At 49.3% G+C, this 23065-nt stretch overlaps 1 protein-coding gene across 2 annotated transcripts; it reads right to left on the bottom strand.

Moving 5' to 3' along the window:
* Positions 1-293: 293 nt before the first annotated feature.
* On the bottom strand, positions 294-6848 carry S100B (S100 calcium binding protein B). Of its 2 annotated transcripts, none has more exons than XM_034654082.1 (3): positions 6586-6848; positions 3724-3862; positions 294-1463 (listed from the first exon to the last, which is right to left on the bottom strand). In XM_034654082.1, exons 2-3 carry the CDS (start codon positions 3859-3861, stop codon positions 1323-1325), a joined length of 279 nt encoding a protein of 92 aa, XP_034509973.1. In that variant the 5' UTR covers position 3862; positions 6586-6848; the 3' UTR covers positions 294-1322. The 2 variants fall into 2 exon arrangements, with proteins under 2 accessions (XP_034509973.1, XP_034509968.1); XM_034654077.1 differs by having other exon boundaries at positions 3724-3911; positions 6586-6844.
* Positions 6849-23065: the final 16217 nt, after the last annotated feature.

The raw sequence follows: 23065 nt of genomic DNA, 5'->3' as shown, positions 1-23065 counted from the left end.
CTCCCCTCACCCCGTTCTTACCCCACCCCCTCCTTACCCCTCCTCGTCACTCCCACAGCTCTGGGTCCCTGCTCACCCCTCTGCACCCTGCCCCATCTATGCTTGTCCCTTCACACCCCAGCCCTGCCTGCCCCACCCCCACTCAAGTGTCCCTTGCTCGTGCACGTGCCCTGGCTTTGGGGAAGGCCGCAGATGCGTCGTCGTGATGAGCGATGAAGCCAGGCCGTCACCTCACTCCTCCTTCCAGTCTGGCCGGTATTTTACTTCCCGTTTCGGGTTAATGGCTACGGAGACTTTGTTATAGTGCTCTTTTTATTTAATGCAAATATAAGCAATCAGTTGGGTTATGAATTTCCAAGTCTGTGCACTTAAAAAAAGCAGCAGAGAAAGGGGATAGATAAGGTTAATATGAATTTTCTGGGAAGTGACTGTTAATATTTGTAAGTTGGTTATTTGAGTTATTTGAAACTTGCTTGGAATTCGTGGGTACCAAAGCACACAGTTCAGCTTTCCACGCACACTGCCTTCGCCAACAGCCACGGGCAGACCCTGTCTTAGCACAAACACGTGAGGGTTAGGGCACTTCCCAGACCAGAGAGGGGGCCACGGGAAGGGGTCCTGTCTGCAGAGAGGCCACGCGCGAGCCCTACACAGCCAGCAAGCTGTGACCCGAGCAGAGGAGTCCCACAGAATGTGGAATTTTGATCCTCAGTTCCGGTTAGAATTAAAATGTCAGTACTCGATGGTCCGTGAGACACATTCTTCCCGCAGCACTGTGAGCATGGGATGTTTGCTCGGCACCCACGGCTCACCACCGGGAAAGGGGCCGGCACGTGACCGCGCCCTCTGGGTAGCGGGGCGGCATGTCAGACCACCTCATGACCCTGGGTTTCATTTGCACGGATGATACACCAATTTAAGGAAGGGCCTTTTCAGAGGGTGGTGGGCAGAGCTTTGCACGTTTGACTTAAGGGACTACAAATGTCCGGAGCCATTTTTGGTGTCAGGTTGTTGTTCGGGGTTGGGATTCTCCAGCCATGACCGCAGGCAGAGCACACGCTCTCCTTGGTGATTATCACCAAGAGTCCCGCGGACCCGTCCGCTAACACGTATGCCTAACAGAGCAGAAAGAATGATGGGGCATGGAAATCAGCCCTGGGAAAGACGTTGTGAATTTTTCTTTGACAAAGCAAATCAAGCTCCCTAATTAGCTACAACACGGCTGGAAAGCTCAGCTCTTACTAGCCTGCAAGCCCTTGCTCTCTGCTGCCTCGTGTGACCCTCGTCTGTGTCACGGCAACAGCGTGGCTGCTTGCACCGTCTCACTCGTGTTCAAAGAACTCGTGGCAGGCGGTGGTAACCATGGCAACGAAGGCCATAAATTCCTGGAAGTCACATTCGCCGTCTCCATCATTGTCCAGAGTTTCCATGACTTTGTCCACGACCTCCTGCTCTTTGATTTCCTAAGAGATAGAAGAAAAATTGCCCAGCTTGTTTTTAAATGAAATTTAGGGCCATCAAAACATGATTAACAGTTGGCTGGCTTTCATAACTTGTATCAGAAGCAACGTAAGATATAAAATGCAAAATACCAGAAAGGTTTTTGGCTTGGCAGAAGTCTCTGGGGGTCTGAGCTGTCTCTTCCACCTGCTGGTCCGGTGGGACCCGAGCGACTTGAAGAAGACTAAATGGAACAACTAGGACCTGAAAAACGGCAGCTTGCTATCACTGTACTTAAAACAAAGGACCTGGACGGGGAAATGCCGTCTAGACATGCCTGAGCATAGTATAAGCAGACATCTTGGAAGAAAACATGAACTTCTGGTTACCCCTAAGTGTTTCACTGCTTCTGGGAGTGGAAGTCCTTAGAGCGAAGGCTCTCAGTGGGTTTTCATGTTTTGAAAGTTTTTTTTTTTTTTTCTGGAATGACTGCGGGCAACGGGTCCTAAATTTGTTAAGTCCTTGTGTTCTTTTTGCCCCTTGAGTGGCTTTCTGGGTGTCATGGGACTTTCCTGCTGGTTCTGCTGCCCCTCTCTGCTGCTGAGCGAACGGTGTGACCGGGCCCAGAGGGGCAGACACAGGGCAGACTGCGGGCGTGGTGGGAAGAACGTGGCACCAAACACCCAAGGACTGATCCGAATGGCCAATGCACGGAGCAGGAGAGCTTGGCCCGGAGCGGTCAGGGGTAATGTCCACGAGCCCCTCGAATATAGAGTACAGGTAGGACTGAGTACGGTGGGGGTCAGTGGGACCTCAGACATCTGCTACAGATGGACGGGAAGTGCACTGCTTTGTTTCATTACAGATCTGCCTCCAAACCCAAGTCGCCCTGATGAAACCAGGCCAGCAGATGTTGATGATATCCCGATATGCTTACTATGAACTATTTGTCTGTTATAAATTGTGGTTCCCACATGCTAAGCTTTTCCTGTTTTAAAATCAATAATTACTGATTACTAATTACTGATTTCTAATTACTGATTACTGATTGCTAATTACTGATTACTAATTACTGATTACTGGTTACCAATTACTGATTACTAATTACTGATTACTGGTTACTAATTACTGATTACTAATTATTACTAATTACTAATTACTGAGAATTGCTAGTTGAGCTTTCGCTGTAGGTTCAGTATTGATGAACACTGTCTCATTTCTCCCTTAGAACCATCCTTGTCTATAGAAGAAACTGGGAGTTTGGGTTGTTAGGTTAGAAGGTGGGATTGATGGGAAACTGAGCGTGGGGCGGGACAGCTGTGCTTGAACTTGAATGCCTGAAAAAATCCCAGAATCAGCCCGAGAGACGCCCGTCCCCCTAAGCCTGCAGGCCCTTCCTCGGATTTGGTGATGCCATTCCCAGCGATGGCATGTTTGGGTGTGGGTGCGGACAGGAGAAGCTCAGCCCGTCTTGCCGGCGGCGGGCGCTGCCTTGCTGCTGGAAGCTGGGGCAATGCAGTGAGCTCAGCGGGCTTGGGAGGACGCCTCGCCGTCACCGTGCAGCAGGGCCGCGCCTGGTGCTCTGTCACCATCCCCGGAATTGCGCTTGGTCAGACCCTGGCGCACTGGTTCATTGTTTGGCCGTTTCTTGTGTGTGACCTGGATTCTGGGCACTAAGGGAAGGTCAGGGCCAGGCAGACTGCAGCTCATGGCCTCGAGGGCACAAGGGTGGTGTGCAGTGGAGACAACGGCTGATCTGAGGGCCGTGGAGACTGGGGCGGGGAAGTGAGTCTCGGACAAGGTTGGGCGCCCCTGAAGCAGGGGCCACGTCCTCGGGTCTGTGTGTCTCCGGAGAGTGACACAGTGCACCCTCAGGAATGGCATCGTCGGTCACCCTGAAGGATGCTAATGGTACGGCTAACGCGAAGCAGCCCTCCCAAAACCGAGAGCTCGTGTTCGACATCTTTCTTGCGTGTCCATTGTGACCCGTGATAAGTCATGAGTGTATTTCCCATCTCATTCTGCCGTCGTTACTGCTGTAAACCCTTAGCTTTTTCAGAGAATCGGTGGCATTATTTGGGGCCTGTACTTTTGCCTTTGAGACGCAGCGTCTCCTTGCTGCTGCTACACGCAGAACAGACGAAAACGAGAACACTGGGGCCATCTGAGCCAGCCTCTAAAACCAGGGTTTTTAGGAGAAGCCTCGTAAGAGAAAACATACAGGCGGTTTTACAAGTGGACAGGAGCAAGGGTGAACTGTCGGTTTTAAAAACTAAGACTCACCTCTAAAAAATGGGAGAGCTCATTGTTGATGAGCTCCTTGAGTTCGGATTTCTTCAGCTTGTGCTTGTCACCCTCCCTTCCGGAATACTGATGGAAAACGTCAATGAGGGCCACCATGGCCTTCTCCAGCTCAGACATCCTAGGGGTCCACAAAGGAAAGGTGCCCTCTCAGGCCTTCCGCCTTGTTCCTGCACAGAACAGTTACCACGTTAGCCAGAGGAGGGGGCTAGACCGGCCCTGGCACACCCCCCCTTCAGGCAGAGCCGCTGTCCCAGTTCTCAGATCAGCCTCTTAGATCCACTCCCGCCCGCCCCTCCCTTCTTCACCCCTGCGGCCACATCCAGAAGTTCCCACACCCCGTGGCTTCTGCATGGGTTTGGCCAATGGGGAATGTCAGCAAAAAAATGGGGCAGCGCCGTGAGGGGGGGTGGGGGTCGAGTCCTGCTTCCTCCTCAGGGGGCCACCCTCTGCCCTTACCGGGCTCCAAGAGGAAGGGACAGAGTGCAGGGGATGAAAGCACTGACTGTGAGCTGTTAGGATTAACTAGAAAGAAGTAAGGTGACCAGGAACAAAATGAGGCTACAAAAATGGGTAGTATTCCTGTATTCTACCAATAAACAATTAGAAAACAGAGTACAAAAAGCCTATTCATAAATTCATAAAGGAACACACACACATGACTTAAGAATAAGTTTAGTAAGAAAAGTGCAGGTCCAGGGGCCTCCGGGTACCTCAGTCAGTTAAGCGTCTGACTCTTGGTTTCGGCTCAGGTCATGATCTCAGGGTGGTGAGATCGAGCCCCAGGTTGAGCCCCGCGACCCGCTCCACCCTAGGTGAGGATCTGCTTGGGGTTCTCGCGTCCTCTGCCTCTCCCCCCGCTTGCTCACGCTCTCTCTCAAGTAAGTAAGTGAATAAAATTGCTAAAAGAAAAAGAAAAGTGCAGGTCCTTCCAAAAGATTCTAAGGATCGCAAAATGCAGGAACTCGCTTTCCTTTGAAATAATATATAAATTTAACTCATTTTAAATAAAGATCTTAAGGGACTCTTTTTTGATGGGTGTGAGCAACTTTACCAAAAACAGCTGTAAAATTGAACTGGAAAAACAAATATGGCAGAAATGCTGCAGATATTCTTGAAAAAAAAAGATCAGTGAGAGATCAAAGACCTACTAGAAACAAAACTGTGTTATAGGCCATACGGTTGGGCTGGTTCTGAGGCAGGACAGACAAAGCCCCAGGAGGCTGAGCGGGCCAGGCATTCCCCGCGGGGCCGCCTCCAGCCTCCAGCCTCCAGCTCCAGCTCCAGGGCAGGGGGACGCGGACTTCACCCGTGTGCCCTGCGGGGGCCTGGAGCGGGGGTCTCTGCCGGGACCAAAGTACACAGCTTCCTACTTCCCTCACCCCCTGTACCTCGGACCAAGGCCTGAAAACAGGAGGCGTCTGCTTAATCCTAGGGCTAGGGTGCATTTGACAAAGGACGGCTTGTGAATTGTTTCAGAGAACGGAGATGGTCACCAGAGACGGTTACCGACCTCTGGCCTGGAGTTCTACTCAGTGAAGAGTCTTTGCACCGTCACCACTGAAGATAGCTAAAGAACTACGTCTAATTGCCCGCAATCATTCCCATGTTGGATACGTCACTTATATCTAAACAATAAATTGGAAGAAATATTTAACATTTTATTTACTTCTGATTTCTCAAAGGAGAAAGCATTGAGGATTTTGGTCTTGACCGGATCTTTGCTAAAGCCACCCTATTAATAATCAATATCCTTTGTTTTGCTCTTAAATCCCTAAAAATCAGATTTATCACACGTGGATGGAACAAGTCAGATGGATGAAAACCTTTAATGTTTCATTCGTTCTTACCCTTTGCACCTGGGGTTTCAATTATTGATTTTGTTTTTTGGAAACAAAACAAACCCAAGAAACATTTTCATCATTCTAATGTTTCTCAAAGCCTGTGATCATTTGGGGAAGGAGAGGCTAAATTATTTTTTCATAAAGCATGACTAGTGGGATTTTTTTAAAAAGAAAAGGCATAAAACATATATTCCATGTTTGAAAACGCCATATAATGTGATTTTCTTCATAACCACACTAAAATTAATTTAAAATCTTTTTCCTTTTAAATTCTTCCCTGCTTTAAAGCTTATCTTTTAAGAGAAATGGAAATCAAATATCCATATTTCCTTTCCACTTAGTTCCGTGAACGTTATTCCTGCATTAACCTCTTTATGTGGAAAGCAGGAGGGCTTCTGGGCCGTAACTCCCTTTGGAAGGACACACCACACACGATGTGGGAAGGGGGCCTGCCTCCCTGAGAAATCCTAACACTGAAGAAAGGTCAACCCACCAAACCCCAATCTCTTTGACCCAGTTTGTAATTTACTGCTGAAGACCTCCCGACGGGCATGTAATTTCTGGGGCTGTCCAGGCAGACCCTGACGTTTCCCGTTGAGAGAAAACAGAGAAGGGGCTGCACGCCCAGGGCCAGGACAGAAGCAACAAGAAAACATTTATTTTTGAGGTAGGGCGGGTCTAGCTCCGGCTGACAGTCATTCTCCAAGCCGGGGGCGGGGGGGGGGGGACCCCGCTCTTCAAAGACTTAGGAAAGAAGCCTCGTTTGTCCTGCTGAGAAAATGTCAGCAATCCCCTCTGAGCCGCGGGACCCGAGTTATGGTTTAAAACTCAGGCAGAAAGAACCTGTCTCGACTCGAGGCAGTCACGTCCACAAAGCAGTAACGGGACCCACGTGTATGAGATGCTGCCAGTGACCCTAAAGGGGCTTTTTAACCCACCACCTGGCTCCGCCCGCCCTCCAGGTTCCCTGGCCCCGAAAAGAAAAGAGCAGGGTCCTCACGTCAGCGGCTCCCGGTGGCTGCTCCGTCCCTCCTGGCTGCCGCGTCCGGAGTGGCCCCAGCGCCCGTGGGGCGGTGTCTTATCCCTTCCCGGGGGTGCAGCCCGCTGCGGGCCCGGGCAGCCAATGGGGGCGGCGGGTGGGGCTGGGGGCAGCGGGCTGCCAGGCCTGCACACAGGGCCGCATTGAGCAGGCGGCCACCGGGGACTTGCCGTGGAGCCAGGACCGCGCTCCGGCCAAGGAAGGGAAAGTCCTGCGGGGCAGGAAGTAGGGAGTCAGCTTGTTGTGCTGTTTTTGAATTACACACGAATACTGATGCTGCTCTACAGGCAAGGCTGGGGGCGGGGGAGGAGAACGCCGGCCGAGACCGCAGAGTTTCCAAGTGCAGGCTGAGCGCGAGGACTGGGGCCCCCGGGCTGCTTTCCAGGGTAGCCCCCCCGCCCCCGCAAGGTCTCCTGCGGCTAAACCCTGTTCTGCAGGGCCTGAAGCCCATGGCGAAAGAGATGCCGAAAGCTTTCAGGGGAAAATCCCATTCAGTGGGGTGGAGGGCACTTGCCGGGGGCACCCCAAGCCCTGGACGTGTCCTGCCCGGCCTCTGTCTTACAGGGAGTGCCGGCGGAACGCCCCTCTCTGGAGCCCCACAACCAGCCACCGGAGAGCCAAGTCCAGACTCCCCACCACCCGTCTTCAGCAGCACCTTTCCTGAGCTGTTTCCAAACGGAAACCCAAAAGGCAGGTGTTCTTTTAGCCAAATTATACAAAAAGCAGCGGCCTCAAACTCATCAAAGGACGTCTAGAACAGACGCAGGGCCCTTCTGCTGACTCGGGTCCACGGAGGCCATGGAAGGATCAGTACACAAGACGTCTGTGGACATAGCTATTTTGTCATCATCTGTTTTACCAGGAAATTTTTGACTATTCAACACGTGGAGGTATGTCCTGGAGATAGCACTGGGCTGTGAGCCTTGGGGCTTGAGTTGTCCCGTCCTGGACCCCAGCCTGTGCCCACACCTCCATGAGGTGGGACCTGAGTGGTGTGGTGGGGTCCTGCGTCCTCAGCTGCCCCACAGGCTGACGGCGGCCGAAGGGTCCCATGCTGTGTGTGCTCTGTACGGCAGGGCCTGCCCGAGTCCGAGGAAAGCGACGGGGCCCGGGGTGGTGTGCACCACACACTGGGGATGGGTTCGCCCTGCGGTCACCCTTCAGCGCACACAGCACAGCTTCAGCCTGCTCCTGCAGGGAAAAAGCAGTTTGGAATCTATTCATGCAACCACCGGACACCTGAGCAGGGGCCTGCCCTCTGGATACCCATAGCACAGCCTCCGGGGACAGCCAGGTATGGGGGGTGTGCCCACCTGTTTCAGGCTCTGTGGGAGCAGAAAGCAGGGAGATGGATGCGGGGCTCACCGGCAGAGAGAGGATCCACCGTTGGGATGAGAGGGGCTTTCAAGTGCTGCAAATTACAACTGTCCCGGGAAAGGGATGTTCGCAGCCCTCATGCACAAGGTGGTCTGGGGCCCAAAGCTCCTCTCTGGCCTTTCCGCTTCCAGATGACCCCGGCTCCCTCTCCAGACTCCCCAGTTTGGGGTCTCATCTCATTACACTGGACCTCTGGTCTAGTCGTGCAGGACGGGCACATGCACTGCCAACCCGCCCACAGCTCGATTCCACAGGAGTGGCCTGGTCCCAAAGCAGCAAGAACTGCCTTCTAGACTAGAACACATAGCTTACGGATGACCCGATGGGATGCGGCTTTTGGAACAAGCTCCCTGAATTTCAGTGCAGTGATGGGATTTCACAGTAGCAGAGCCTACTCAAGCCATCCTTAACCCGAACCACAGGAAAAACTCCAGGTCTGGGAACCAAACTCTGACTTGAATCACCAAAGTGGGGAATCACGGCCTCTCTCCCAAGTTCCCAGACCTATCGGGTCTCTTGATGGAGGGTGAGGCCCTTCAGACGGAGCCCTGCATTGCCACCAGTACACATCAGAAACCTTCCTTCACGCCGTCCCCAAGAGACCTGCAGCTACTTGCTAATGTGACCATGTAGTGGAAACATTAAGATCTAAAAGGAAACGCTTAGATGCCTCCAGAGATTATTAGATATGGGCTCTGAGTTGACGCTAGGTCCTGGGGCCACAAAATGGCACCATGGCTCCCTACTCCAAGGGTAGGAATTTGTGGTGTTCGGGTGACCGTCTTAACTCGACCAGCTCCCAGTGGGCCCAGATGGCACAGAGATTCTCTCTGTAGTCGTTTCTTCAGCTCCTGAATGTATGATCGAAACAGACATCCTTGGCCACTGGCAGAATGCCCTCCCTGGCTCTCTTACACATGAGCCCCAGACCATATGACCGAAGAACCGGGAGATCGTCCCTAGAACTTCCCCTTGTTATCGTGGCAGTAAACTGAGCAATACTGCACCCCTGGGAGAATGTCAGAGATTAATGCCGGCATCAAAGAGTTGATACAGACAAGGGCGGTGATATGTACCACACACCCATTTAACCTGCCAGTTGGGCCCGCGTGGACACCATGTGGATTGTGGAGAACGGGGTCGTGGTCATGGACGTGGTCAGCTGGTGATTGTACTTGCAGCTGCAGTGCCAGACGAGGCATCTCTCCGAGAAGATCAACACAGCCCCTGGCACTTGGTATCAGCTGTTGATCTGACTGGTGCCTTTTTCTCAGAACCAATTGCTTTTTTTGGGGGGGTGTTAATGATTTTAATGATTTTATTTTTTTAATTTAAATTCAATTAATTAACATAGAGTGTATTATTAGTTTCAGAGGTAAAGGTCAGTGATTCGTCAGTCTTATATAACGTCCAGTGCTCCTTTCATCACGTGCCCTCCTTACTGCCCATCCCCCAGCTACCCCATCCCCCCCTCCCCTCCAGCAACCCTCAGTTTGTTTCCTATGATTAAGAGTCTCTTATGGTTTCTCTCCCTCTCCGATTTCATCTTGTTTTATTTTTCCCTTCCTCCCCCTGTGATCCTCTGTTTTGTTTCTTAAATTCCACGTAGGAGTGAGATCATATGATAATTGTCTTTCTCTGACTGACTTATTTCACTTAGCATAATCCCCTCCAGTTCCATCCCTGTCGATGCAAATGGCAAGATTTCGTTTTCTGATGGCTGAGTAATATTCCATCGTATATATGAACCACATCTTCTTTATCCATTCATCTGTCGTTGGATGTCTGGGCTTTTCCCACAGTTTGGCTGTTGTGGACGTTGCTGCTGTGAGCATTGGGGTGCGGGTGCCCCTTTGGATCACTCCATGTGTATCTTTGGGGTAAATACCTAGTAGTGTGATTGCTGGGTTGTAGGGGAGCTCTATTTTCAACTTTTTGGGGAACCTCCATACTGTTTTCCACAGTGGCTGCACCAGTTTGCATTCCCACCGACAGTGCACGAGGGTTCCCCTTTCTCCACATCCTCACCAACACCTGTCATTTCCTTCCTTGTTGATTTTAGCCATTCTGACAGGTGTGAGGTGGGATCTCAGTGTGGTTTGGATTTGCATTTCCCTGATGCCAAGTGATGTGAAGCATTTTTTCATGTGTCTGTTGGCCATTTGTACGTCTTCTTTGGAGAAATGTCTCTTCATGTCTTTTGCCCATTTCTTGACTGGATTATTTGTTTTTGGGTGTTGAGCTTGCTGAGTTCTTTATAGATTTTGGGTACTAGCCCTTTATCTGATAAGGCTTTTGCAAATATCTTCTCCCATTCTGTCGGCTGTCTTTTGCTTTTGTCAACTGTTTCCTTTGCTGTGCAGAAGCTTTTTATCTTGAGGAAGTCCCAATAGTTCACTTTTGCCTTTCTTTCCTTGCCTTTGGAGGTGTGTCTAGCCAGAAGTTGCTGTGGCCAAGGTCACAGAGGTTGCTGCCTGTGTTCTCCTCTGGGATTTTGATGGATTCCTGTCTCACGTTTAGTTCTTTCATCCATTTTGAGTCTATTCTTGTGTATGGTGTAAGGAAATGGTCGAGTTTCATTCTTTTGCATGTGGCAAAAGGATTTTTCTAACACCATTTGTTCCAGAGACTGTCTTTTCCATTGGATATTCTTTCTTACTTTCTCAAAGATCAGTTGACCATAGAGTTGAGGGTCCATTTCTGGGTTCTTTTTTCTGTTCCATGGATCTATGTCTGTTTTTGTGCTAGGACCATGCTGTCTTTGTGATCACAGCTTTGTAGTACAGCTTGAAGTCCGACTTGTGATGCCACCAGCTTTGATTTTCTTTTTCAACATTCCTTTGACTATTCAGGGTCTTTTCTGGTTCCACACATATTTTAGGATTATTTTTTGGAGGTTTGTGTGGCTCAGTCAGTTAAGCTTCTGCCTTCGGCTCAGGTCATGATCCCAGGGTCCTGGAATCAAGTCCCACATCAGGCTCCTTGCTCAGCAGGGAGTCTGCTTCTCCCTCTGCCTGCCCCTCCCCCTGCTTGTGCGCTCTCTCTCTCTCTCTCTGACCAATAAGTAAATAAATAAAATCTTCATTAAAAAAACAAATTTTAAGATTATTTGTTCCAGCTCTGTGAAAAATGTTGATGGCATTTTGATAGGGATTACATTGAATGTATAGATTGCTCTAGGTAACATAGACATTTTAACAATATTTGTTCTTCTAATCCATGAGCATGGAATTGTTTTTCCATTTCTTTGTGTCTTCCTCTATTTCTTTCATGAATGTTCTATAGTTTTCAGAGAACAGATCCTTTGCTTCTTTGGTTAGGTTTATTCCTGGGTATCTTATGGTTTTTGGTGCAATTGTAAATGGGATCAGTTCCTTAATTTCTCTTTCTTCTGTCTCCTTGTTAGTGTATAGAAATGCAACTGATTTCCATACATTGATTTTATATCCTGCCACATTACTGAATTCCTGTATGAGTTCTAGCTGTTTAGGGTGGAGTCTTTTGAGTTTTCCACGTATAGTATCATGTCATCTGCAAAGACTGAGAGTTTGACTTCTTCTCAGATGCCTTTTTCTGCCCTTTTTGTTGTCTGATTGCTGAAGCTAGAACTTCTAGGACTACGTTGAACAACACTGGTGATATTGGACACCTCTTTCTGTTCCTGATCTTAGAGGAAAAGCTCTCAGTTTTTCCGCATTTAAAATGATATTGCTGTGGGCTATTCATATATGACTTTTATTATATTGAGGTATTTTTCCTCTATCCCTACACTCTGAAGAGTTTTAATCAAGAAAGAATGCTGTACTTCTCAAATGCTTTTTCTGATTCTACTGAGAGGATTGTACGGTTCTTGTCCTTTCTTTTATTAATGTGGTGTGTCACATTGATTGATTTGCAGATGTTGAACCACCCTTGGAGCCCAGGAGTAAATCCCACTGGTCGTGGTGAATTATCTTTTTAACTTACTGTTGGATCCTATTGGCTAGTATTTTGGTGAGAATTTTTGCATCCATGTTCATCAGGGATATTGGTCTGTAATTCTCCTTTTTGGTGGGGTCTTTGTCTGGTTTTGGGGTCAAAGTAATGCTGGACTCATAGAAAGAGTTTGGAAGTTTTCTTTCCATTTCTATTTTTTGAAACAGTTGCAGAAGAATAGGTATTAATTCTTTACATGTTTGGCAGAATCCCCGGGAAGCCATCCAGTCCTGGACTCTCGTTCGTTGGGAGATTTCTTCAACTTCCTTGCTGGTTCTGGGTCTGTTCACATTTCCTATTTCTTCCTCTTTCAGTTTTGGTAGCTTAGACATTTCTAGGAGTGCATCCATTCCTTCCAGATTGTCTAATTTGTTGGCATATAGTTGCTCATAATATGTTCTTATAATTCTTTGTATTTCTTCAGTGTTGGCTGCGATCTCTCCTCTTTCTTTCATGATTTTATTTATTTGGGTCCTTTCTCTTTTCTCTTTGATAAGTCTGGCCGGGGGTTTATTAATCTTATTAATTCTTTCAAAGAACCAGCTCCTAGTTTCGTTGATCTGGTCTACTGTTCTTCTGGTTTGTATTTCATTGATTTCTGCTCTAATTTTTATTAACCCTCTTCTCCTGCTGGGCTCAGGCTTTATTTGCTGTTCTCCAGCTCCTTTAGGTGTAAGATTAGGTTGTATATTTGAGACTTTTCTTGTTTCTTGAGAAAGCCTTGTATTTCTATATACTTCACTCTCAGGACCACCTTTGCTGCATCCCAAAGGTTTTGAACAATTGTGTTTTCATTTTCATTTGTTTCCATGAATTTTTTCAGTTCTTCTTTAATTTCCTGGTTGACCCATTCATTCTCTAGTAGGATGCTCTTTAACCTCCATGTATTTGCGTTCTTTCCAAATTTCCTCTTGTGATTGAGTTCAAGTTTCAAAGCACTGTGGTCTGAAAATATGCAGGAAATAATCCCAGTCTTTTGGTACAGGTTGAGACCTGATTTGTGACCCAGTATGTGATCTATTCTGGAGAATGTTCCATGAGCACTTGAGAAGAAAGTATATTCTGTTGCCTAAGGATGGAATGCTCTGAATATATCATGAAGTCCATCAGTTCCAATGTGTTAAACAAAGACATCGTTTCCTTGTTGATTTTCTGTTTAGATGATCTGTCCATTGCTATGAACGGGGTGTTAAAGTCCCCTACTATTGTATTATTCTCAATGTGTTTCTTTAATTTTGTTATTAATTGTTTTATGTAATTGGCTGCTCCCATGTTAGGGGCATGAATATTTACAATTGTTAGATCATCTTGTTGGATAGACCCTTTAATTATGATATAATGTCCTTCCTCATCTCCTATTACAGTCCTTGGTTTAAAATCTAACTTGTCTGATATAAGGATTGCTAGCCCACCTTTCTTTTGATGTCCATTAGCATGATAAATCACCTCCCCCCTTTTCACTCTGGAGGTGTCTTTGGATCTAAAATGAGTCTCTTGTGGACAACATGTCAATGGGTCTTGCTTTTCAAAAGCAATTGTTAAGGCTCACCAGAAACAGTTTGCTTTTACCTGGCAGGGCCAAAGCCATACCCTCAGTGTTGTCTCAGGGATATATCGGCTCTCCTGCTAGATGCCAAAATATTGTCTGCAGAGACCTCGGTCATCCTGGCAGCCCACAGAGTAGCATGCTGGTCCACTGTACTGGTGATAGTGTGCTGATGCAGTCTTATGCCTACACAAGACATCTGCAAGCTGGGCACTGGGATATAAACCCCCACAAAACTTTAGGGGCCACCTACCTCAGTGAAATTTCAGGGGCAGTGTCAGTGGTCCGGAATATGTTGAAATATCCCCTGGCACCATCTGCCAGGAAGAGAGGCCCAGCGTTTGGTTGGGTCTGGGGACCTTCGATGTGACACCCACTCCATCTGCCTGTGTTACTTCAACTCCGGAGGCTGGTGTTTTCCAGTGGGGTCAGAGCAAGTGTAGGCTGCAGGGAAATCTGCTTTGCCATTAGTTCTTAGGATCCTGCAGACCTGGTGATATTCGAAGTGTCCACAACACATTCAGATGCAGTTTGGACCCTCTGACAAGCCTGATAGGAGGATCCCAGCACGGGTCTCTAGGGTTTTGAAGCAAATCTGTGTCCTGTTTGTCAGCTGACTATTCTCATTTTGAGAACAGCTTCTGGTTTGCCACTGGGCCTTAGTGGAGACTGAACACATAACCCTGGGGCATCTGGAGACCACACAGTTCAAATGTTGCCTGACCCACGTAGCCATAACTTTGGGTATGTGTAACAGCAGCTTGTTATCAAATGGAAATGACTGGGACACATGAGCAGGTGGTCAGACTCCTTGGACACCAACTACTGCTGCACCACCGCCCTTCCCTCTATCCATGTTTGTGGCCTCCTGGGGTATTTCTTATAAGCTGTTGACTATGGAAGAAGACACTTGAGCTGGCTTACAGTTGGGTCTGCATGATATGCTCGCACCACCTGAAGTGGACAGATACAGGGCAACACCCCACTCAGGGGTCACCCTGAAGGACAGTGGTGAAGGAAACCCTCTCGGGGGCAGCACTCGGGGCAATGCATTCGGTTATCCATTCTGTCTGGAGAGAGAAGTGGCCAGAGCATAGATCTGTGTCCTCCATGGGCAGCTGCTAATGGTTCGGTTGGTTGGCAACTCGGAAGGAACAGGGTTGGAGGATTGGTGACAGGAAGACTCTGGAGGAGGCATGTGGATGGACCTTTCTCAAGGAGCACAGTCTGTGACTAGACTTGTGTTCCAAGTGAATGCCTGCCAACGGGCATGCACTGCAGAAGAGGCTCTTACTAACCAGATGGAAAATGATTGTCCCTGTGGGTGCCAGCCAGCTCTTACCAGAGCCACTGCAAGGCTTGCTCAGAGTGCCCGTGAACGGAGTAGCCATGTGGCAGAGATGGAGGCATGCGTGTGCTCAATAACATGGACTTCCCCTCACCAAAGCTGAGCCACCTCCTGCTTCTGCTGCCGAGTGTCTGATCTGCGAGCAGTGACCCGTGGTGACCAGTCAGATGCCTAGTGGCAGGTTGACCACGGTGGACCTCTTCCATCATAGAAAGGGCAGAGACATGTCCTCACTGCAGTAGATGTGTATTCTGGATATGGATTTAATTTCTCTGTATCGCTTCTGCCAGCACCAACATCCACAACCTCACAACAGCCTTATCCACTGTCATGGTGTTCGGGACAGCATGGCATGTTATCAAGGAGCTAGCTCCACTGCAAAGAAAGTGCAGCAGTGGGCCCACGCCCATTCACTGGTCTTGCCCTGTGTCCGCTAACTCAGAAGTGGCTGACACCGCCGAAAGGTGGGACGGCTTCCTGAAGAGTCAGTTATGGGGTAGTACCCGACAGGATGCAGGATGCAGTCTACACTTTGAATCAGGCTCCGTTATGTGCTGCTGTGTCCCCATCGCCAGGAAGTGTGGGTCTGGGAATCAAGAGTTGGAAGAGTCAGTGCTCTTCTCACTAGTACACTTAATAACCCACTGGCAGAATTTTTGTTTCCTGGCAACTTTGAGACGTGGCTGGGAGGTCTTTGTCTCCAGAGGGCAGTGCTTCCACAGGGGTCAGTGGTCCCACTGAGTTAGAAGCTGAGACTGCCACCTGGCCACTGTGGGCTCCTTATTTCTGCAGAAGAACTGTCAGGGAAATAAACAGTTAATCCACTGGCTTGAGTGATTGATCCCAATCACCAAGGGGAAGTTGGGTTACCACGCAGCAGAGGTAAGGAGGACCCTGGAGCCCAGGGCCCTTGCTGGGACATCTCTCAACACTTCCATGACCAGCAGTAGGGATTAACAGAAAACTTCAGCAACCAGAAAATGAATAAATGAAAGTAAAGCAGGACTATGTGGACTCAGGCCCTTCAGGAGTGAAGATTTGGGTCATTCTACCAAAATAAGGGACCCAGAGCAGGTTCCCGCTGAGGACCAGGGAGGTATGGAATGGGTCGTTAAATAAGGGAACCGTGAGTGTCATTGGTGACCCCATAAATGGGGCTGCGGAAGCTCGTTATCTGCACGTGTTTATTACCAACTGTGCTCTGACCATCTTCTTCTTTCTCCTTCCCAGTTTTTATTCTATAAACAAGATGTTGGAGGTTAGCATTTCATTACTTTTTAGGTAACTGAATTTTCAGCAGAACCATGACTGAATCTGGGGAGAAGTAATGCAGCTGGCAATGGGTACGATGCTTGCTGGGACTGTGCACCTTCTCGTCTGGGGAAGAGCGACTTCGCTGTGTCTTTTTAAGCAGAAATAGAGCACCATTCAGTTGTGGCCAGGGGTCCAAGTGTGTGTGCAGTGTTGCTGATGGGCGCTGAGTAGCCCAACGGCTGGCCTTGCCCGTTGTCAGCCACTGCCTCTCGGGTCTGACTCTGCGCTGTGCTCGCAGCCCCTCCTTACAGTGAGCGAGGCGCTGGGTTTCGCAACGAGGCCGTTAGCAGGGGCTTCTCCTGCTCCCGGTGGGGCATGTTTCACTTCGTCTCACCCTGCTTCACTGTCCTTGACAGCATGTGATGGTGTTCCAGCCACGTGTCCGGAGAGGGCAGCCCTTGGTGACTTGGCCGCCTGGCCGGGCCCCGGTGGCTACTTTGCCCAGCTCGCTGACATGGACGGTGTGGAAGCGGCATGCACGTCAGCCTGCCGCCCCCTGTGCGTGTCCACCGGCCCTCCTCAGCCTGCTTGTGCCCTGGAGGTCACGGCACCTGCTTGGTGCTGTCACTGCAGAGGTCAGGCTAGCACCCACAATGGCACCCCAGCATCCTCTGTGCACCGGCCCAGCAGCCTGGGTTCACCTGGGCTCATGAGGGTGTGTGAAGGGCTGTGGAGGGCTGTGATTTGACCCTGCTGTGAGCCAAGGACATAGTATGTCATTGTTTCTAGATGTTGGTAGAAGGCCCAAGGTTCCGGGTCAGAGATAGCCCAGGAACATCGGCAGCCAAAGCTTTATGTTTGTGTTGGTCCCCTGCTCCCGAGGCCACAGCTGTGCTGCACACAGGCCCGGATGAGGGTGTGCTCACGCAGGGCTGGTGTTCTCAGAGGGCACACGGAGCCTGGGGGACGCGCTGCCGTCATGAGGACTGGTGAGGAGACCACCCTGCATCGTCCCTCCTCGGGGGTGCTGCCTGCAGCCCTGAGAAGTGGGTGGGGTGAAGAACGGTCAGGGCCTCGCATTCTTGGTGTGCTAACAGTAGGGCCCAGGGACACTTGGTGGTTCTCCCAGCAAGTGTTCCTGCTGGCCCAGGCCTGTGGACAGCTCTGGCCTGGGCAGCCAGCACACTTCTTGAACAGCATGAACCCAGCCCTGCGGAGGGGTTCCTCTGCTAAGTCTGTCCTCCCTGGGGCGTTCTCCCCCATCCCTGGGAGGCCCTTTAGATTTCTCTGTGTAGTTACTTTTTTGTTGCACTTTCATAATTCTTTATGTCAGCTTGGACTCAGACTGATGTACTAGGTAACAAGAAAAATTAGAAGGTTTATTAATTTTTTACTATTCTTTGGTTAGGCTAAAATGATTTCAAAATAAAAAAAAATTTAAAGATATATGGAGGGGCACCTGCGTGGCACAGTTGGTCAAGTGTCCAACTCTTGATTTCAGCTCAGCTCGTGATTTCAGCGTCCTGGGATCGAGCCCTGAGTCGGGCTCCGCGCTCACTGGTGCTTCTCCTTGAGATTCTTTCTCTCCCTTTCCCTTTGCCCCTCTGGCTTGTACTCTCTCTCTCTCTCTCTCTCTTTAAAATAAATAAATAAATCTTTAAAAAAACCAAAGCTGTTATATGGAGAGGTAAGCTTGGCAGAGGGGATAAAGTGGAGGAAAGCAATAGTACCATGCCTGAAATCAGTAGCTAATTTTTGAATACGTAAAATCCAAAAACTGCTGTAGTATGACCTGTATTTTACCAATAGAACCCTTCTGACACCAAACGTGTGGGTCTTTTCCTACATCGATTCTCGGACAATGGCTATGTGTCTTACAATTCACTTCAATTTGGACGCGATGTACCTGGAGGTGGCACAGACCCCACAGGTTAGGGGCTCAGTCCCACAAGACTGTCCCCCTTTCAGACGAGTCGCCGGCCACACCTGCTTCTGACCGACTGCCTGTACACTGGGGGCTCCCATGGCTCCCTCCTTGGATTCAGTAATTTGCCAGAACAGCTCAAAGAACTCAGGAAAAGTTTTCTTGCTATGATGGGTACAGCCGAAGTGGGAGAGACGCATAGGGCAAGGGATGTAGGATGGGCACAGAGCTTCCATGCCCCCCAGGTGCACAAGTCTCCCCGCACCCCCCGTGTGTTTAACCTGGAACTTCTCCGAACCCCATCCTTTTGGGTTTTGATGGGGGTTCCATTACATTGGCATGACTGATTAACTCACTGGCCATTGGTGGTTAACTCAATCTCCAGCCCCTGTCCCCTCCCGCCGGGGGAGGGGCTGAACGTTCCAACCCACTAATCACATGGTCGATTCCTTCAGAGTCCAGATCCCATCCTCCAAGTGTCACCTTACTAGCATAATACGGTGAGGTTGACGGGTGCTCGCTATGAGTAACAGAAGACGCCTCGCACACCCCACCACTCAGGGTTTTAGAGCTCTGCAAAGACCAAATACATATTTCTTAGTATATCACCATATCACAGACGTAATAAGACATCATAAATGTAAATAGCCCACTACAAAAAGAGTATGTACTACTGCCCAAATAATAAAAAATCTTAGAGAGACAGTGTACCAACAAGGGGTTGGCTGTTGGCAGCTGTCACTATGGGTGTTTTCCAGGGACTGGAAGGGTCTGCTGGCATGACACCTGGAAGACAGGTGGCCACTGTGAATGACTGAACCAACTCCTCTGGCTTGGTTGTCTCTGGAGCCAACAGCCATCCACTAGGTTCATGGTCATGGCATTGTTGATGAATGCCCAACATTCAGTCTGCAAAACTTTGGGGTAATCAGAGCGGGTGAAGGAGGCTCAGACCCTACTGTGTCTTGTCGATGCCAAAGGCACCCAACGTGACCTAATGGTGAGGGTCGTTTGGCTGAGGGGGCTCTATCGGTGGTCATGGAAAGAGGGGCCCACCTGCCAGCCAGAGGGTAGTGGATGGAGTGGGTGGGGACACTAGTATGTCGGTAGGCACCTCTTTTGGATGCACAGGGCTTCTGCCAAAGTCTTCTCCCATCGCTTAGACGCTCCATCTCCTTTCAGCCACCCTTCACCCGCTCAGCAAACCCTCACATCAGTTAATTTGGAAACCAGACCCAAGGCCAGCTGAGTCTGTGTAGGGGCAGGAAGAGGCATTCTGGTTTGAGTTTTCAAGGAGGAAAGGCCTTGGACGGCGACATTGTTCTCTGGTACAAAGGACAGTGCCATCCACCACCAAGCTGCTCACGGGGTCCCTTACAGTGACCCATGTCCATGCAGAGAAAAGGATGCCTGTGTTCTAAAGGGACGTGGGAGAAGGGACAAAAGGCTTCTGTTGGGGGAAATGCAAGTGTCAAGGTGCTGAGAATGAATTGCCTTCCCTATTCTGAAGAATGCGGCCACCAGCTCGCAGGCAGCCATGGGGCGCGGGTGGGGGCTGACCTTGGAGCTGGGTTCGAGTCCTGCCTCCGTGGAGGGCCTTCAGCAAGACTTAACTTTCTCACCCTCAGTGAAAGGGGGGGATAGACACACCTCTGAGAGGACTGCTGGAGGAGTAAAGGAAATTTTGTGTGTGCGCACACACACACACAGACACACACGCATGCATAGTGCAGAGGGCCTGACGTGCTCCAGTAATGGTCGTTGTTATCGTCACGAAAGCCACTATTCTTCTCTGTCAAGAGAACCTGGACCTGTCGGGTGAACTCCTGGTGCAGAAAGACAGAGGACAGAGATTTCTTTCAGAGCCAACTGATTAGGGTCTAAAAATGCAGAGTGAACTCATCGGTTAATTTAGAAACCTTGAGTCCAGGAGGCCCAGAGTTTGGCCAGTGGTGATGAAGCATCTGTGTTTCTTGGGTATCACATTTTATTATTTTTACACCACATCAAATTCCATGAATCCATTTGGTTTCTAACCAGTGCTCCCTTCCAGTAGGCGAGCCCAGCGTGAGCAGAGCTGGCATCTACCCTGATGCGGGGCTTGCTTTGGAAACATGGCAACGTTAGGACCCAGCTCAAAACAACAGGGCTTTTGTTTTTGTTTTTGTTTTTCAACTTCTTTTTTTTTTTCTTTTTGAGAAGGAGCTGGAGGCTGGAGCCTAGCAAGCGTGCCCCACACAAAGCCCCTCTCCTCAGCCTCGCTTTGTTGCCTGGGAACCGCTCCGAGATGTGAGTGTGTTGGACTGACCCAGGCAAAGGCTTTCGAAGGGAAAATTGACTGTTTTCCCTTGGGTAGAACTCTGCCCAAGTTTTTATTTAATTATACTTTTTATAACTTTTAAGGGCTCTTAGAGATTTGGAAATTTGCCACAAATCCACGTCAGGTTTAAGGCTTAAAAAATCACTGTTTTAGCCTATTTGTTTTTTGCTCGATGGAACATTTCCTAACTAGCTCCTCTATGCATCGCACATTTTTACGGCTTTGTGTCACTGCGGGCCCAGGGCAGCTCCCGGGGCTCATCCACACGAAACCAACTGAGCAACAACAAAACCCTACCCGACTGTTAAAACAACTTAACCAATGAGGACTGTCCACCGCCGTGTGGTCGGGTCTCCAAGAACGCGCAGCAGGCAGGAAGGAGCTCATTTCGAGATTTAAAAGGAGAATGTACCAAACACAATGGAGAACACGAAGGATGAGGATGTGGCAATCCAGTTGCAATTCCTGGTGGTTTTCTCTTGTCGAACGATAATATTTTTTGCTTTTTAAAAACTAAGTTAAAGACGCTGTAAAGAGTCAGTGCTATATTCAAAATTGTCGTATAACTGAAATGTATCCACAGGTACATTTTTTATCTAACAGGTCAAATGAGTGCTAATATGTAAATGCCAAACGTGAAGAATACGTAGATAGGATTCTTATAGTGTGCATATTAACCCGAAGCTTGTTAAACATCTAAAACGATCGCTTCTTAGACTCTTAAATCTGTCTTATGTAATATTTTTGGAACACTAACTCAACTGTTGAATTCTCAATATGTTGAAACTTTTTAAAAGATTTCTCGAAGAGGGCTCTTGCAACAAGCTCTGGGTGCAGCCTGGGGTCCCTGAGATGTCTTGGCTTCCACGGAGCCTCCAGAAGACACACGGTACTCTGTCTGAACCACATGCTTGCTTCCTCCCATTTCCCAAGCCAGAGGCCCAGCCCTCCAGCTAGGACCCTAGGACACAGAGGAGGACAAGGACAATGTTACCTGATATCACAGTTTCTAAAATGCACGCCCAGGTGCCCAGGAGTGCAAGCGAGCTTGCTGGTGCCGAGCTCCTCCCCCAGCCTGCTGCCCTAGTTGCTGCCTGGAAACGAGGAAGAGAAGCCCGAGCACAGGCTGGGCTAATGAAGTCCTGCAGCCGAACGGAGGCGCAGGGGACTCATGGTAGCTCTTGCTGGGACAGACTTCCTCCTGGAGTGACAACTGTCCAACCCCCAACATGGTGACTTGCATGACCCCGGTGTTCTCCCACCGGTGACCCCAGGAGCTGGTTAAGAGGGCGGAGTTTGGGTTCTGGAGGTGGAGGGGTTCCTCAGATGACGGTCTGAAAAGCACAGCCCCAGGCTTGTCCCTGGACACAGCAGGGGTGCTTGGGGCAGAGACCCAACCTTAGTTCAAAGAGAGCGGCCCCCGTGACGGGGGCCACATGACAAGGACACCTGAGGATGGGCTCCTGGCTAGGACACCTTTAGAAGGGGGAAGGAGCCAGCAGGCGTTCTCAGACTTCTCTGCCCGTCCAGGCAGTCAGCTTTCTTCATCCTCAGAAGAAACTGAGCTCAGCGAAGGGTGAGTTTACCCAGGTTAGGTCATTGCTAAGTGTCAAAGCCAGGGTCTGACCCCGAGAATGTCTTCAGAGTCCAAGCTCTGACAGCTGACAGCGTATGGAAATGCCCTACTCTTCAGAGAAGCAAAAAAGAAATATTTTCTCTATAATATTTGGAATTATGTATTTCTTTTTGCAAATTCAGTATTTTTTTTAAGTCTTTGGGGAAGATATGAATAAAAGTGAAAGTAAGATGGGCCTATATTTGATTCTTCACCCGTTATTTTCCTCAGAGCATTTCTTTTTTTTTTTTTTTTTAAGATTTTATTTATTTATTTGACAGAGATAGAGACAGCCAGCGAGAGAGGGAACAAGCAGGGGGAGTGGGAGAGGAAGAAGCAGGCTCATAACAGAGGAGCCTGACGTGGGGCTCGATCCCGTAACGCCGGGATCACGCCCTGAGCCGAAGGCAGACGCCTAACCGCTGTGCCACCCAGGCGCCCCTCCTCAGAGCATTTTTAAAAGTGATGCCATAGGAAGAGCTTTGTATGCGTATCTGAATTACCAGACTTTTGTCAGGTTCCTTATAAATAAAAACCAATCATAAATCCATCATTTAAAAAGTATCGTGTGTTTCTACTCACAGTAGCCAACGGCTTTATTAAGACGTAGCCAGTACTCCATCATCAGTGAGTTACATCCTCCTGGACCACACACAGAGGAAAGACACTTTCTCACAAGGCACAGTATTCCAGTTGCTACTGCTGGAAAACAAACTACCCCAAAACTTAGTTTCTCAGAAAACCCTCATTTTATTAGATCCTACGCGTTCAGCAGGTCAGGATTTGGACTGGGCTTGGTGGAGCTGTTCTTTTGCCCCATGTGGTGTCTACTGAGGTCCTTGGTGGTACTCACCTGGCACTTGAGTCAGTCTGGGCCTGTGGTGGCCTCACTCACATGGCTGGTGTCTTGGTGGAGACGACTGGAAGACGGGGCTGAGTGGGGTCTCTCTTCTTGAGTGCCGACACTCTGTCTCTCCAGCAAGCTGCTCGAAGGACGGGGCTGCCTTTCTCCAGAGGAAGCATCCCAAGAGAAAAAGGTGTAAGTTGCATGGGCTTTTTTGACCTAATCTCAGAGGTCACGT

This window comes from Ailuropoda melanoleuca, chromosome 1, assembly GCF_002007445.2.
Source record: "Ailuropoda melanoleuca isolate Jingjing chromosome 1, ASM200744v2, whole genome shotgun sequence".
Classification (NCBI taxonomy): Eukaryota; Metazoa; Chordata; class Mammalia; order Carnivora; family Ursidae; genus Ailuropoda; species Ailuropoda melanoleuca.
The sequence above is the reverse complement of the archived record's forward strand: the minus strand, read 5'-3'. Positions and strand labels throughout refer to the sequence as shown.

Bases quoted from the DNA above. Each gene is read 5' to 3' on its own strand.
- S100B (XM_034654082.1), bottom strand. From the start codon at position 3,861: ATGTCTGAGCTGGAGAAGGCCATGGTGGCCCTCATTGACGTTTTCCAT. The intron at 1,464-3,723 runs GTGAGTCTTAGT...TCTATCTCTTAG, and splicing joins AGCTCTCCCATTTTTTAGAG to GAAATCAAAGAGCAGGAGGT.